The following is a 17373-nucleotide window of genomic DNA, read 5'->3' as shown; positions in this document are numbered from 1 at the left end:
GCTATGGCCGTTCTAACTTTTTCATACTGGAAGGGTCTGTCACTAATACAGGGTAGGGAGATGGAACTATCTGATGTTCTCGTGAGGCTGGGCCCTCTAGGTTTCAGGACTTATCTTGTCCAGGGACCCATCTGGAGGTTGTAGGTTTCTGGAAAGTTACTCTAGTGCATTGAACCCTTATGGATTCTTATATATTGCCCTAGGTGTTCTTTAGGATTGGCTGGAATGGTCCTGGTTGGGGGTTGGCAGGTTATGATAGGTAGCAAGGTCTAACTGAAGCTTGCATAAGAGCAACCTCCAGAGTAGCCTCTTGACTCTATTTGAACTCTCTCTGCCACTGATACTTTACTAATTACACTTCTTTCCCCCCTTTTGGTCAGGATGGGATTGTTCACCCCGTGGTGCCAGGGCTGGGCTCATCCCTGGGAATTATCTCCCACATTGTCAGGGAACCTTTCACCCCTGGATGTCATGTCCCGCATAGTTGGGAGGGCAGTGATTTCACTTGCAGAGTTGGGCTTGAAGAGAGTGAGGCCACATGTCAGCAACAAAAGAGGTCCTCCAGAAGTAATTCTTAGGCATACTTATTGGTAGGCTAAGCTTCTCCACTACCTACATAAGCTTCACAAGAGTAAACCTTAAGATCAAGGTCTTGGCCTCTTCATTTGGGTGTCCCCAAAATTTGACACAGTATCAGGGCATTCCCTGATGGTAAGAATAGTTCCACAGCTTTTCCTCCCATCCCTCAAGGGACTTTGCCACTACTTTTAGATTATCTGCTTAATATACTCTAGGATGTATCCAGGCATTACATTAAGCTATGCAGGATCAAAGGGCCTCCTTATTCTGGGCTCCCTGTGTTTCAGTTGTTCAAACGAGCTATACAGATAGATTGAGTTAGATTAGGTACTACAGGAAATTTAGGCTCCAGAGCAAATAAACCTTTCTTTCTTTGGTCTCAAAGAAATATGTGTGGTTCTAAAATATATACAATGTCTTCCTTACTCCTGTGTTCTGAATTACTTTAACCCCGACCTGATTGGCTTTGTTCTTATCTCTAAATATCAGGTTATATGCATATATATATAAAACAGCCTCTCGAAATCCAGAAATAATAATTACCACTCTGGATCAAATGTGCCTGCTCTGAAAGTTTACATTTTAGACCCCTGTTTTCTTATGAGCATTTTCTAAAGGAGACCATACCATAATTGTTCTTTCATTTCTGGCTTATTTTGCTCACTGGATGTCCTTCACGTTCATTCACATCGTTGTATGCCTCATGATTGACAATGATTTCTTAATGTCACCAAATAGTCTGTCAGTGTTCAGGTTTCCCCATATATTTCATATTTTTTTGTTGATGGTTGTTTGTATCAGGATCCAAGGTATACAGGACAATGTCTTTCTAATGTCATTTGTGGATCATCCAGGAATAGAGAAAAGAGCCCATCTTCTGTTGATTCATAGTCCCATAACAAGTGCTATAGGTTTGGCAGAAGGTAAAGGCAGACTTCTATTATTATGAGAAGTTTGTTGATGATACTAAGATATGCTGAAAACAGGTCCTTAAAAAGAGCAACTGGATTTAGTCAAAAGATTTTATAACAAATTGGTTAGGAACCCAAAGAGCCTGGGTTTGAATCTTGCCTTGCCATGTCTTCGCTGTGTGATCTGTGGCTAGTTACTTAACCTCTGTCCCCATTTCTTCCTCTATAAAGCAGTGGTTAAAATGCAAATAAGGTTTTGAGGATGTAAGGAGTTAATATGTGCCAGACACAGAAATCATTTTATATTCAGTTCTGTGCAATTGTTGGTGATTGTCATTATTACCTGAATTTAAAATCTTAAGCTTGTAACTCATTGCATTGGTTTTAGCCTTTTAATTTAAAGATTTATTGGTAGATAATGGTCATCCCAGTCTAAGAATAGCACAGGGATGCCCAGAGCTAGGTGTAACAAGTCAGAACTTTCTATACAGTCATAGCCTTAAAAGAAAAAGCTGCAATTAAAATACTTTACTTTACAGTCATAGCTTTAAGAGAGAAAGCTACAATTAAAATATTTGACAATGTACAGAGTATCTTTTACTGTGTTACCTCAAATCCTTCTGTGCATGTAGGCTAGGCTGGTAGTGAACGAATGAATAATAAGCATGCTGCTACTATTTTGAATGGAGTATCTCTTATTTTCCAGAATGAAAAGAAAATCCCTGTATTGACCCGGGAAAGAATTCTGTTAGAACTGGCATATTGAAATAGCAATAAATTAATTTATGTTGCATGAAATTGGTAGCATAGCCTAGAAAATGTTGGCAGAAAGGATATGGGTGTGTGTGTGGTAGAAATTGTTTAGGGACTATAAGCTTCAGTTATCTGAAGAACATCTCAATTCCTACTTAATGTTCAAAAAGTACTCCTAAATTCCTAATATAAGGAAGGGCTGTTTCTACTTATTGAGCTGTTGAGTTTGTGTACTTTAGATGCATCATTTCTTTTAAATTAACTTTTTGGTGCTTATTATTTTTTACAGGTTAGGTAACTTTATTTTTGCTTATCTACTGCAATTTTTTTTAAATCTTGGAACTTTTGAATCTAAAGTAAACAATAGAACACTTGTCTATGTCTGAATGGCATAGCCACATTCTTTTGTAAGCCATTGCTCATAGTAACTGAAGATACATTGACTCACAAATATCTAACTGACCAGAATGGAATGTGGGCATGTCTATGAATGAAAATAATTGGACTAGTTTTATATCTGGGACTGGTATATTTTAGCAAAGGATAAATTATTGGACGTATGTGAAATTGTGTAACAAATATCACTTTTGAGTTTGTTGAAGCAGACTTATTTAGACAACGAATGTCTTTATATTATGAAAGACATTTGTTCATAAATAACTTCAGTGACACAACATTTAAATTTAGTGTCACAGGTACAACTCTCTACTCTTAAAAGTGATTTCTAATTTAAAGTTCATTGAAAGAGATGACACTAAATTTCTAATTGTAGGCAATACTTTTTCATACTAAGAGAAATTAAAAAAAATTATCCATTTTTACAAAATGTAGGTCTAATGCAGTAAATTCCTTAGTCTGTACTTTATTTGCAGGGGCAGTATATAAATTCCAACCAATAATCTATATCCTTCCCTTAGTTGCATACGTTTGAAAGAATAAATTGTTTTATAGTTCTTATGTTATGTTACCACACTGATTCAAATAGGGACATTCAGTTGATTCAGGCTAAGAAAAGAGGAGTATTTGTGATTTTAGGGAATGGTTAAGATTTCAACTTGAAAATTTTAATTTTGGTAATGAAATAAAACATAAGATTGTTAGCTTTTATTTTTCTCATAGGAAGTGTCTTATGTTTTCAAAGGACTAATATATCAGTTATCTTTTGCAGCTTACTACCACCCCAAATCTTAATGGCTGTATTAGTTTTGTCTTGTTGCTGTAACAAATTACAAATTTAGTGGCTTAAAACAACGCAAATTTATCATCTTAAAGTTCTATAGGTCAGAAATCTGAAATGGGTTTTACTGAGCTAAAATCAAAGTGTTGGCAGGATTGTATGCCTTCTGGAAGCTTTGGGGGAGATTCTATTTCCTTGTCTTTGCCAGCATCTACAGGCCCCTTCATTACTTGGCTGTGGCCCCTTCCTCAATCCTCAAAGACTCCAATCACATCACTCTAACCTTGGATTCTGTCACAGGTTCTCTGACTCCTGCCTTCCGCTTTTCCCTTATAGGGACAGTTATAATTATATTGGGCCCATCCAGATAAACCCATAGAATCCTCCCATCTCAGGATTCCTTACTTAATCACACCAGGAAAGTCCCTTTGGCCATGTAAGGTAATTTATTCACAGGTTCAAGGATTAGGACATGGATATCTTTGGGGGAATCATTATTCTGCTTCCCATAATGACTTAAGACAACAACCACTTTATTAGGTCATGATTCAGTAGGTCAGCAATTTGTGCTGGGCCTAGCTGGGCTGACCTTCTGTGGGGCCATGCAGGAGTGTGCCATGATCTGGCAGATTATCTGGGTCTGGATGGGCTAAGGTGGCCTTACTCACATGTTTGGTGGTTGATACTGTCAGCTGGTCCATGTGTCTCTAGAAGGCTAACCTGGGCTTCTTCACATGTTGGCATTATTCTAAGGGAAGGAGAGCAGGATGTGAAAGGCCTTTTGAGGTGAAGGAATGGGAGTCACAGTATCATTCCTGTCACACTTGATTGGTCAAAACCAATTACTTGGCCATTCCAGATTCAAGGGTGGGAAATAGATTCCAACTCTTGATGGGAGCAGAAAGAATTTGTGACCATTTTATAACTTACGCAACTAGCTTTACCCATTTTAGATCTTCTTTAATGTTCATATTGCATCTGATAATTTTGACATCGAAGTGCTCATTTGGTGTTGTATCATGACTTAATTAAATTACTTAGGATTTAACTTTTGAAATATATTTAATGCTTATCCTACGTGGCAATTGGTGATTTTAGAAGATATTTGGAATTCTTTGAACCTCTAACTAAACTTACTGTGTTTTATGCACTGGTATATTATATGTGTAGAAACTGCTTGAACGAACCCGTGCCAGGCGAGAGAATCTTCAGAGAAAAATGGCTGAGAGGCCCACAGCAGCAGCAAGGTCTGCGACTCATGCTAAACGAGCGAGAGAGCCACTTTCAGAAGCAAGTAACCAGCAGCCCCTATCTGGTGGTGAAGGTAAAAGACTTTGTGGGGAAAAGTAAAATTTGCGTTTTTTTAAAATGAGATAAGCCCCAAACATTTCATTATGCATACAGATATTGGAAGATAAATGTCATGGCTTCTAGAAGAAAAATGGGCCTTCTATTTCAGGGTTATTATATTAGGGCTAGAACCTGTAGGACTGTAACAATTTCTTTTAACAAATATTTTATATTAATTGATTGAACTTTATTTTTCTTCGTCCAGAATTATCCTTAAAACCCTCAAGGGTTAAAAATAAAGGAGCATGATAACACTTACGCTGGTGTTATGTTAATTCTTCTGGCCACAGTTGACCACCAAGTTCAGATGCTGTCTTCTGGCATCAGCAGTGCAACAAAAGGCAGGCTGCTTGCAAGTGCTTGAAATTTGATGAATCTTTTTCATGCTCTGTTTGCTGGGTCAACTCTCTAGGGTTGGGGTGATGTTTAAGTTTTAATTTACATTACTGGTAGAATTAACCAAATACAAACAAACATACACACATGCACAAACGCACTTAGAATCTAATCTTATTCTTTCCTAAATCCTGAAATCCCCAACTAACATTAGCCAGCTGCCTTATCCCTTTCTTGGAGTGCTGATTAATCTGTAGATAATAATTTTCTTTAGTACAAATTTAAAATACTTGTATATAGAAAAAGAAAGAGTATTACAGACAGCAAAACCAACATTATAGAAAAGCAGAGAAGTGGGCATGGGGATGACTCTCATTTACTTGGGGAGCTAACCATAGAAAGAGAATTTATTTTTGTATATTTATACATTTTAAAGGGAGAGAGAAAATATGTGACAAATATGTTATTCAACCAAGAAAACAGAGGCTTGACCCTAGACCAGGATCTTCTGCTTTCACTCTGACACATGTTTATACAATCAAATATTGAGTACAGTGTACTTGAAAAGTAGAGGTTGGAACTACATTATGATGCTTAAATGAAAGTATTTACTGTTTTCTATAGGAACTATAAACTTAAAGAATTTTGTAATTATGGTTGGTGCTGCATTGTTAAAATATGAACTGTTCTAAAAGTTGTTTACATAAGTTCATAGAAGTTAGATGCATGAATGAATTATGGAATATGAGAAAATTTTTATGTGTATTCAATCAGGACTTATGTTGATGAAGTCATTCGTTACTTTCTGCTAATATTTTTTCTGTCACTGCTAGAACAAGAGCACTTGGTTAGATAGCCAATGATGTGACCTGGAAATTTACATTCTTAATGTTTTTAATATTTATTTTCTAGGAGATACATTGAAATTCCTTCCTGATAGAAATACAATGTTTTATATTTGGATAGCTCCTTTTTAAAAAAAGTTTAAAAAACTTTTACTTATCATTTTATCAGTGTTCACAGAAGCTTAGAATATGAAATGTTCTTAATCATTTTTACTGATGAATTTGTTTGGTGTTGACTAGATAATTCAATCACAGTTTTTATATCCTGCCTCTCTCTTAGGCTAGGTGTTCTTCTATACTTGCTCAGTAGTTATTGTCCATGAAAGATTGTTTTAATACCAGAAAACCTGTTTTCTACCATTAGGTCAGCTGTGACATTAGGCAGGTAATTTACTTTCTCTGGGCCTGATTTTTCTTCTTTAAAAATAAAGTAATTGCGCTGTATGATTTTTTAAATCTCTTAGAATATTGGTTTATTCAATGTATGTATGCAATTTTTATTACCTTTTGTCTTATGATTACATATTGTGTGTACACCTTGGGAATGTTATGTAATTTGCCTTTTGGGCATTTTTAAAATCATAAATTACGTGTTTGCTTTAAATAGAAAACTCTTGTATTAGATTTCTGTGTTACTGAAAGAGTGGGATTTTGTATACTTGTTGTCACTAAAATCACTTAAAGAAATAGAGAAACATAATTATGATATTTGATTTATTTGTTAAATACCTACAGCAAGTTTTTCGTGCTATTAGAAATTACTGAATTTTGAGGCTTTTTTTTAAAATCTTTTTAATTTAGGGAAGTCTGGTACAAAACCATCACCATCCAAAAAACGCTGTTCTGACAACACTGAAGTCGCAGTTTCTAACTTGGAAAATAAACAACCAGCTGACTCAGTATCTGCAAAATCTTGTTCTCCACATCCTGTGTCTCCTCAGGCACAGCCACCAGCACTGGCTCCTGGCAATGATCCTATGGCTGTGTCCGGGTCTCTGCTGGGTGGGAAGAAAGGGCTGAACTCAAGACTAGAAGCAACTGCACCCTCCTCCGTTAAAACACGCATGCAAAAACTTGCAGATCAACGGCGTCATTGGGATAATAACAATGTGACAGGTATAAATTGTATGGATGCTATAGCAAAAATTGGTTTCATTAAGATTCAAATCAGTATGTTGAAAATTCTATTTATCATTAGTACATGAAATGTAAATTATTTTTATCTATAGACTGATATACAATAAATATTTATCTATAGACTGATAAACTACTGATACACATTTGCTTTGTATGTCAGTAGTTACAAGCTGGTTGTGTTCCCATTGAAATAGATGAGGTTCTCAGACTAGTTCACCAAACGCCTTATCTTATGAGTGAATTACCTTATGCTTACAATGACGAACAGTAGAGAACAAAATATACTCTTGGTATTGTTACCAGTAATGATCCTCAGCTTTATCTTCAAAAAATCCTATTTCATGGGTTAACTAATAAAACTTGAATGTCTAAAGGATGCAGTGCTGTTCAGTAGGGAGAGAGAAAACTTCAAAAAACATTTACTGGGAAAATGAAGTGAACTGATTCTTGCCTTTCTTGAGCCCATAATCTGATGGGGATCCTGAGAAGAAAATCAGTCATTATGCAACAGTTTTATTTGTCCTATGATAAATTTTATTTTTCTAATTTCCTTATTACAGAAAAGCTTTGAGATGAAACACTTCCAGTGGGTACAGAGTTTCTGTTTAAGGTGATGACAAGGTTTTAGTAATAGATGGTGGTGGTGATAGTTCAATATTGTGAATGTAATTAGTATCACTGAGTTGTACACATGAAGTGCTTAAAATTGGAAATTTTGTGTTGTGTATATGTTACCACAATAAAAATAATTTTAATCCCCTATATTACAAAATAAGAAAAATAAGAAAATCAGAGTAAAGAAAAAATATGGGGAGAAAAAGAAGCTAAGGATAAAATTAGTTCATTAAATACTGGCCTTAAGGTCCTACTTACTTGCTAGAGATAGTTCTGAACTTCTTAGCAGCCAGTGGATAAAGGTGAAACATTATTAGTTACATGATGACTGTTTATAACATAAAATCAGAACCATTTTTGGCATTAAGACCTAAAGAGAACTTTCTTCTCTGTGTCCCCAAAGATGAGTTTGTGAGTGTTAGTAAATCTATAAGGCTTAGATGGTTTGGTTCCAAACTTAGGTCATTAAAAGCCATTCTACGGTGGCCAGTTCAGTATAGGTAGACAGCTCTGTGATGACTGGGCCTTACTCAAAGAAGCCTTTCATAAGCTGTTTATTAAGCTGATGGCTGCTGTGTATCAGAATCACTTAGACCATCGGAATCTCAAGAATGCAGTAGAGCTCAAGGGTGTGTTTTTGCTTTATTTCTTTTAAAGCTCTGGGGTAATTCTGATGCATATCCAGAATTGAGAACCACTTATCTGAAAAAATGTATGGATTACATGCTCTTCAGGCAGTCTTCCATAAATATTAATTTTTTTAACTGAACTTTTGATGAATATTGGGCAATATTAAGATTATGCTTTCTGGCAGTGAAGACATTAACAATATCAAGAGCAAATACTTAGGGTATAATGCGCCAGGCATTCTAAGAGTCTTTGTTCTAATATAGTAAAACATTTAATTCTTATTACAATCCTTTGAGATATATACTACTATTATTTTCATTTTATAGAATCAAAAATTGAGGCTTAGAGAGGCTAAGAAACCTGTCCACATTCAGACAACTAAAATTCAGACCCCCCCCCCCCCCAGTAGTTTCATTCTAGGGCTCCTATTCCTTTTTTTCTTAAAAAATGTTTTTTTTATTGTTAAATATAACATATATACAAAGAAAATAAAGATAAAACAATAGTTTTCAAAGTACACTTCAACGAGTAGTTGCAGAACAGATTTCAGAGTTATTATGGGTTACCATTCCACTATTTCAGATTTTTTTCTTCTAGCTGCTCCAAAACACTGGAGGCTAGAAGAAATATTTTTTTTTCTTTTTTGTGAAAAATAACATATATATGAAAAAACCAATAAACTTCAAAGCACATCACAACACTTAGTTGTAGAACAGATTTCAGAGTTTGTATGGGTTACAATTCCACAATTTTAGGTTGTTCTAGTTGCTCTAAGATACTTGAGACTAAAAAAAATCAATATAATGATTCAGCAATCATATTCATTTGTCAAACCCTCCTTTCTCTGTACAACTGCACCATTACTTTTGATCTTTCTCCCATTCTTTAGGGATATTTGGACTATGCCCATTCTAACTTTTTCATGTTGGAAGAGACTGTCAATAATATGGGATAGGGAGATGAAACAAGCTGATATTCTAAAGAGGCTGGCCCCTTTGCATTTCAGGACTTGGTCCAGGGATCCACTGGTGGTATAGGTATCTGGAAAGTTATTCTAGTGTGTGGAACCTTTGTAGAATCTTTTATAATGCCCTAGGTGTTCTTTAGGATTGGTAGGAATGGTTTTGGTTGGGGTTTGGCAAATTAGAATAGATAGCGATATCTAACAGAAACTTGTTTAAGAGTGACCTCCAGAGTAACCTTGTGAACTGTCAGCCACTGATACCTTATTTGTTATACTTCTTTTCCCTCTTTTGGTCAGGATGGCATTGTGGATCCCGTGGTGCCAGGGCCAGACTCAACCCTGGAAGTCATCTCCCACGCCACCAGGGTGACTTTCATCCCTGGATGTCATGTCCCACGTCGTGGCGGGAGGAGGGCAATGATTACTGGCAGAGTTGGGTTTAGAGAGAGAGAGGCCACATCAGAGCAAAACAAAAGAGGTCCTCTGGAAGTAACTCTTAGGCATAACTATAGGTTGGCTGAGCTTTTCCACTACATGCATAAGCTTCACAAGAGCAAGCATCGAGATCAAGGGCTTATTGATTTGGCCTATTGATTTGGGTGCCTCTAATGTTGACACAGTATCCGGGGTTTCTCCAGTGGTAAAGTTTAGTAGTTCCATATTTTTTCTGCAGTCCCTCAAGGGACTTTGCCAATATTTTTTGATTATCTGCTTAATACACTCTGGGATTTACCCAGGCATTTCATTAAGCTATACAGGATTAAAGACCCTTGTTTTTATTCTGGGCTCCCTGTGTTTGGATTGTTTAAATGATCTGTTCAAACAGATTGAGTTAGATTATGTTACAGAAAATTTAGGTTCTGAACAAAATAAACCCTTCTTCCTTTGGTCTCAAAGAGTAGATGAGGTTCTAAAATAGGGTTCCTGTTCTTAACGTCTGTGACTTACCTGAAGCTTTTTAGACCTCTAACAGGGTGCAGATATTCCATGCTGTCAGTTGATACCTATTCATTTTAGTAGCAGATGGAGTTGACTATGTTTCTTTATAAAGCGTAAGTGACTAACCAAGAAATGTACCTGAGTAGTGGGATGTCCCATATCCAATTTGAAAATTTTACTTGAAGAAAAAAAAGGGTCCTGATTTAACACATGATCAAAAGAGCATCCAAGGCCCTAAACATTCTAGAACATAAAACATTGCAGCAGTGATTTTGAACATTTTGAAAGCAAATGTTAACAAATGTCTTTCTTAGCCTGAAAATGAATCTCATTAAGGCATTATAGCCTGTCTGATTTTAAGCAATGAAACTTGTGAATAAAGTGTTTATAATGAATGGTTCTGGGAATACTACACAGAGCTGTGGCTTTAAACCAGCTAAATATTTGAGGGCTTGTAATAAAATATATATCTGAAGCCATTCTTCCTGACAGAGAATAGTTAGAAAAGCTAGAGGTCTATTAAGACCATTCCTAGAACATGAAAACAAGTGTTCTGCTTAGAGAAGAGTACTTATTTTAAGGACAATGATGGAGGAATGCAAAAGGGTTTTGTGGGGAGGGTGGCAGTCAGGAAAGTTTTTCTGGAAGAGGTAGAAGCAATTAAGCTGGACAGCAGAGAAGTTCTAGGTAGAAGCAACTGTGTGTGTGTATATGTGTTTTTGTGTGTCTCAGGTAACAAGAACATGGTATGCAAATAAAGAGTCATTATTATGGTATATATTTGGGAGAAAAGCAAGAGCTAAATTTGAAGAAAGTGGCAGGGTCTAGATTGTTTGGAATTTAACCCAGTGATGGAGAGTACTGGGAGAGTTTAACCAGGCCAGTATTTTAGAAAGATCACTCTGGCATCAGAATTGAGGAGGGATTGGAGAAATTAGAAGTAGGAAAACCAGAAACATTAGGTGCATTAGCTAGTTTGAAGGCTAATGTTATTATAATCTTGGTGTATAATGATGAAGGCTTGTAGAAGTGATGAGGAAAAGCTGGATTTGCAAGATTTAGAAAAAAAGTATAGGGTTGATGACTACTAGGCAGAGAATGAAGGGGAAGGGAGGAAGAGGCCAGATTTCTGGCCTGAATGTCAGGGTTAGTTGGCGATGTCATTCACTAAGATGAGGAGGAATGTGTTTGGGAAGGTTTCAACTTCAGATGTGGTATTTGGGTGTTTGTTTGATAGTCAAATAGAGATTATTTAGTTAACAGTTGTAAGGAGACCACGAAGAATAGGCCATGTGGAAGCAGAAGAACTAGGAGAGAATGATGTCACAAATGCAAAGGGAGTGATATGTTTTAGAGAGGTCAAGAAAACAAGGCCTGGAGAGAATGTACTGGCACACAGTTGCTATAGTAAAGCCTACGCAGGGTGATGATGTAGGCAGAAGGTTGATTGCAGTGGATTGAGTGGTAAGTAAATATTGTGTAGAGAAAGAAAGGTAGCAGCTTTAGTGGATATATGTTGATGGGAGAATCTTTGATTTAAAGATGAGAGGGACTTGAGCGTATTTATGTGCAGAGTAAAAGAAGCTTGGAGAGAGTGAGAGGAGTTATCTAGAGCAAGATCCCTGAAAAGGTTTTGGAGGGAATAAATTAAAAAATTCAGGCAGAGGTATAATAAGCCTTGGACAGAAAGAGGCGTACTTTTTCCTTTGACTGAATTTGTAGAATAGAATGTGCTGTGAACTTTTAATTTTGTATATACTCATTATGCATACACAAGTAGACCCTTCATAAATTAAATATTGTTGTATAGGAATTTATCTCCAAATGAAGTAACTGCAGAAAAATGTTTGATTTAGTCTAGCTTTGTGCTGTTTAATGCAGTAGCCCCAAGCCATATGTGGTTATTTGAATTTAAATGAAAATGAAATGAAATTCAGTTCCTCAGTGCCACATGTGTCTAGTGGTTACTAAATTGGACAACAGATAGAAAACATTTCCATGTTGTGAAAATCTGTATTGTACAGCACTGCTGTTATCCATTCTTAAAACAAAATGTTCCTGTGGAATACATAATCTAAAATTGTGCAGTGTTATAACAGCATTAATTAATTCCAGAAAGATAACCTAAATATAATTCATCAAAAACATGGAAAAATTGATGTCATAAAGTATTTATTTTTTTAGATTTGGATTAAGTTTTATCTGCTTTGAAGAGATATTGTCAAATTTATATGTCTTAGTGCTTTCATGCATATTAAAACTTTGTACTAGTGCTTAAATTATAACCTTATTTTGGAACCCTTTGGAGTGATCCTGGTATTATCCCTAAGTATAATAACTCTTGAACAGGGCTTTTAACTCTTTTTCTGAAAACATTTTCAGATGATATGCCTGAAAGCTCACTCTTTTCACCAATGCCATCAGAGGAAAAGGTTCACTCCCCTCCCAAACCATCCCCTTCGGATGCTTCAGCAATACCCGTTGGGAGAAGAGGCCGTCTGGCCAACCTTGCTGCAGCAATTTGCTCTTGGGAAGATGATGTAAATTACTCATCTGCAAAGCAAAACAGTGTACAAGAACAGCCTGGTACCACTTGTTTATCCAAATTTTCCTCTGCAAGTGGAGCATCTGCTAGGATCAATAGCAGCAGTGTTAAGCAGGAAGCTACATGCTGTTCCCACAGGGATGGTGATGCCTCCTTGAATAAAGCCCCATCCTCCAGTCTTGCAGATGCATCTGCGATTAATTCCTCAATTTCCAACTCTGTGGTAAGTAAATGAAATTTCGATCTTTAGAAAGCTTTTTTTTTTTAATCAATGGTAATGTATTTATATGCGTACGTACAGAAATATATTTTATAATACATAACATGTCTATATGATTATTTTTAGTATATTGGTTCTACGAAAAGTAAAAATCTTAACTTGATACCCTATTCCAAGATAAATTAGCAGCTGAGATTTAGAATTACACTAATTTAATGCAAGTCAAAAGTATATAATAATAGAATAATGGACATCAGGGAGAACACTGAAAATTAATTGCTTCATTAGAATGCTTTATGTGGGTGTATAAATATATTGAATTCCTTAAAAGAAATATAACAATCAAAAAGAAAAAGTATTGATTGTGATGACAAATGCTCAGCTATATGATAATATTGTGAACCATTGATTGTATACATATGTATCAATTAAAGCCATTTTGTAATCTAGTAGCTATAGTTACTAGATAAATTGTCAAGCATAGGTAGAGCACTTTTCATTGTATATCCTTTTAAAGTGTTTGTAATACATGTATTACCTGAACAGTTTTAAAAACAATCTTCTTATTAAAAAAGAGAGAACAGTAAGGGACGGAAGCGAAAAAAAAAAGAGAGAGAGAGAGAAAGAATATTGTGGTCCTGAGCATTGTTTTTTAGAGAGTGCAGAGCTAGGCTTTGGGTTTCAGCAGACCTGTGTTCAGGTCCCAGCTCTGTTACATACTTGGAAAAAGTATGACTATGGACAAGGAACTTAGTCTTGCAAAGTCCTATTTTTACCATCTATAACATGGGAAGGCTAAATGAATTAAGTGCATAAGTTACTCAGGATAGTGCCTGAAACATAGTTAGTGTTTAATAATTTATTATTATTAGCCATCAAGTACATGATACTATTTTGACAAATTGATACTGACTTGAATTCAGTTAAGAATTTAATAAAGTGGAATAATAAGAAAATAATCATTTTTAAAATCAGGGATGAACTTGCCCCTCATACTAAATTACCCATCAATATATTATACCTACTAAGCCACATATTCTAACTGAAATAGTAGCATTTTCTAAGTTGATATTTTTCCAAACCTTTCAAATTTGTTTGATGACCTCTGTTAGAGAGAATTTTTTTCTAAATCAGCATAAGTCTACAGAGTAAGTTGAATTTGATTATTTTGCTATAGGAATACCTGAAGATATTGTAAATGTTGTTTACCATAATTATTATCATATTTTAGAAAGCTACTTCCTCTCCAGTGAAATCTACTACATCTATCACCAATACTAAAAAATGTGAGGTACAAGATTCTGAGCCTCTTCCAAAAAATCCTGCTAGTCCTCTGAAAACAGAAGCATTGAAACCAGTTGTGAAGTCAGCTTTGTCCCAAACCAATTGTGAAGTCAGCTTTGTTCAATCCAAGGAAGGACTAAGTGGAGAAGTTTATCTACAATCTCAATCTAAAGACAAATCTACAATAGCAGGTTATGTATTTTTAAAAAGTCTAAATATTCTGTTGACTGTTTTTAGAATATCTATTCTCAGCCTTTTAAATATCCAGTTGTGAATGGTACAATGTTGGTTTGCCAGGGCAAATGCACAAATGTTCCCAATGAAACTTCTTCAGTTTCAGCTTTACTGTACTGAATGAACATTCATCAGTATAGACTAGCCCATTTATTGGTCCAAGCATTTAACCTGTTACATTTTAACATGCTTTTTCTAGGATGACCATGCTAGATACTTTTCTCTATCCTCTTTGATACAGACAAAGCATATACAACTGGAAATCACATTTTAGGGACATAATGGAGAAGCGTTCTTGTAACTGGTATGCAGAGCAGTGCATCTCAAACTTCACTATAAGGACATCCCTCATAGCAAAGATTAGTGAATGCATGCACAAATGACTCCACTTCCAGTTATATTTATATATGTGTATATTGTTTGTATAAATGTATGTGTGTGTGTGTGTTTGTGTATACATATGAAAGTTCAAAATATTTTACCATAATAGATTGCTTCAGGATATACTATATTTATCTTGTGATAATTTTTATCTTTTGACGCATCCTCACTTACTATTGGTTGAGAAACACAAGACTAAAAAATATAGTTCAAACATATGGTAATAGAGTTTATTTTAAATTGTATTTTTTTTCTTTAGAATTGTTTTTGGAAATGTTGTTTAAATTCTAAGTTTCACCTTCTTGAAATTACAATTTCTCCAGAAACAATAGTTTATCATAAAGAGGAAGTAGAGAGATGGGAGTGGGGAAGGCAATATGGAGTGAGTAGAAATCAGCAGTCGGCTCCCAAATGAGCCAGCATGATAACTGGAGACAGTAGCAAGATCTCCACATGGAATAGGGCTAGTTACTTATAATTTTCTAAACATTTAAGACATACATAAGAATCATTCTTTTTTATTATTTTTGGCTAGGATCACTGACAGGTCCTCAGAGATACTTAGTTTAAATTCTTCTTTGTATTCTTAACAACCTTTAGTTTGGCATGCGAGATGAAGTGGTAATAAATGACAAGTAACATCTTCAAATTATGCCCAAGGATCAAATCTTGCCCTTTGCCTGTTTTTATAAATGAAGGTTTTTCTTTTGGCCCACAGCCATGTCCATTTATTTATGTATTGTCTGTGGTCACTTTTAACCTATAACACAGGGTTGTGTAGTTGCAACATAGTTTGTATGATCTACAAAGCCCAAATATTTATCATCTGAATTTTTACAGAAAAAAGAGCTCTTTTTACATTATACAACCACAGCATCTTAATGAGGGAGGTTACATAAATTTCATTTTTCTTACTTTATGTGTGTGTCATACTATTTCAAATGAATATTTTTTCAAGATTTTGTAAATCGAGATCTCTCTTTGATATAAAGTGAATAATCCTTCATTTTTCTTTTGAGAGAAATAAAATTTAAAAAAATCCCTGGATATTAGGAAGTTAAATTCCTAAATTTATGCTATCAAATTTTATTATATATTTGAATGTAGTTAAAAGAGGAAATTTCCGGTTGTGTATATGTCACCAGAATAAAAATTTAAAAAAATCAAATTATACAACACAAGCAATGAACCCTAATGCAAACTATGGATTATAGTTAATAGTATAATTATAGTAATATTGTTTTGTCAGTTGTAACCAAGCTAACACGCTAATGCAAAATGTTAATAATAGGGAAAACTGTGTATTTGTGTAAGGTGCTATATGAGAACTCTACTTCTGCATCATTGTTCTGTAAACCTACAAATTCTCTAATTAAAAAGAAATGCAATATAAAAGACCAGATAAAATAAATTGGGTGGTAGAAATATGTAGCTTGAAGTTATGGGCAGGATATTAGGTAGTTAGGGTAGATTTATTAATTCACATACAGTCAGTTTCTGATCATTTGGACTTTGTTTATTCAATTTGAGGGTTATCTAATCTCCATTGCCATCTCACCCTACCTTTTCTAAACTTTAAAAAAAAATCTCTAAATTTTAGGTTGTGGCATTAAATGGGATAGTATTGTATCAAAATGTTTTTGCTTTTGAGCGGTTTTCATACTGCTAACTTTCTGAATGAATATTCCTAGTATGAGTATCTTTAAAATTTCCCCAAATCAAAGCATTTTAGGGCTGTATTTCAGAATTTTCTTCTTAGAATTTAGAATTTTCTTCTTAGAATTTAGAGCTGGATTTCAGAATTTTCTTCTTAGAAATCATAATTAAGAGTGTGAATGACCTCCAAAAAAGTATGTGTATTTTCTGTAGGAGGAGCAGGAATTAAGCCTTTCCTGGAACGCTTTGGAGAGCATTGTCAAGAACGCAGCAAAGAAAGTCCAGCTCGTGGCACACCCCATAAAACCCCCATTATCACTCCAAATACTAAGGCCATCCGGGAAAGATTGTTCAAGCAAAACACATCTTCATCTACTACCCATTTAGCTCAACAGCTCAAGCAGGTATGCATACTGCAATTAACATATTCATTACATGGTTTCAACACAGAACCTAAAAATCAAAATGTGAATTTTGATACCAGTCTTTTTGATTGAGAAAAATAGCATCTTGATTCTCTGTATCACTTATTTCAATTTGGAAATATTATTGACCTTTATTCTACATGTATTTGAACTTTACCTTAAAATTGAAGATAAGCACTGTTTTAGTAGTGTTTGGATAATATTCTAAAACATACAACTGGCTCTTGTATAAAACACAGCTTTTGATGGGTTTAGGAACGTGAAAAAGAACTAGCATGTCTCCGTGGGCGATTTGACAAGGGCAATTTATGGAGTGCAGAAAAAGGCGAAAACTCAAGAAGCAAACAACCAGAAAACAAAAAGGTAAAATAAACAAGAAAAACAGAAGTCAG

The 17373-nt window shown here is 35.1% G+C and overlaps 2 protein-coding genes across 16 annotated transcripts in view; one reads left to right on the top strand and one right to left on the bottom strand.

Moving 5' to 3' along the window:
- Positions 1–3881, bottom strand: part of MATCAP2 (microtubule associated tyrosine carboxypeptidase 2) — a 97548-nt gene extending 93667 nt beyond the window's left edge. The window contains exons 1-2 of one of the 5 annotated variants that reach the window (XM_077119799.1): positions 3826–3849; positions 1207–1484 (exon numbers count right to left, since the gene is read on the bottom strand). The gene's annotated coding sequence lies outside the window, so the exon portion shown is untranslated. Of the gene's footprint in view, positions 1–1206; positions 1485–3583 lie in introns of those variants that run through there. The other 4 variants (XM_077119843.1, XM_077119813.1, XM_077119807.1 and 1 more) reach the window with 4 other exon arrangements.
- The window catches only part of ANLN (anillin, actin binding protein), a 146200-nt gene that overhangs the window by 33992 nt on the left and 94835 nt on the right, over positions 1–17373 (top strand). For 7 of the 11 annotated variants that reach the window (XR_013159173.1, XR_013159172.1, XM_077119773.1 and 4 more), the window contains 6 exons: positions 4591–4744; positions 6753–7067; positions 12619–13004; positions 14233–14476; positions 16770–16960; positions 17237–17344. Coding sequence is in view for 9 of the 11 variants with exons in the window: in XM_077119757.1 (XP_076975872.1) it covers positions 4591–4744; positions 6753–7067; positions 12619–13004; positions 14233–14476; positions 16770–16960; positions 17237–17344 (1398 nt within the window). In the remaining 2 variants the exon portion in view is untranslated. Of the gene's footprint in view, positions 1–3633; positions 4207–4590; positions 4745–6231; positions 6337–6752; positions 7068–12618; positions 13005–14232; positions 14477–16769; positions 16961–17236; positions 17345–17373 lie in introns of those variants that run through there. The other 4 variants (XM_077119765.1, XM_077119782.1, XM_077119788.1 and 1 more) reach the window with 4 other exon arrangements.

The sequence above is a fragment of the Tamandua tetradactyla genome, chromosome 1 (assembly GCF_023851605.1).
Source record: "Tamandua tetradactyla isolate mTamTet1 chromosome 1, mTamTet1.pri, whole genome shotgun sequence".
NCBI lineage: Eukaryota > Metazoa > Chordata > Mammalia > Pilosa > Myrmecophagidae > Tamandua > Tamandua tetradactyla.
Note: the sequence above shows the minus strand (reverse complement) of the source record. Positions and strands in the feature narration are given on the sequence as shown.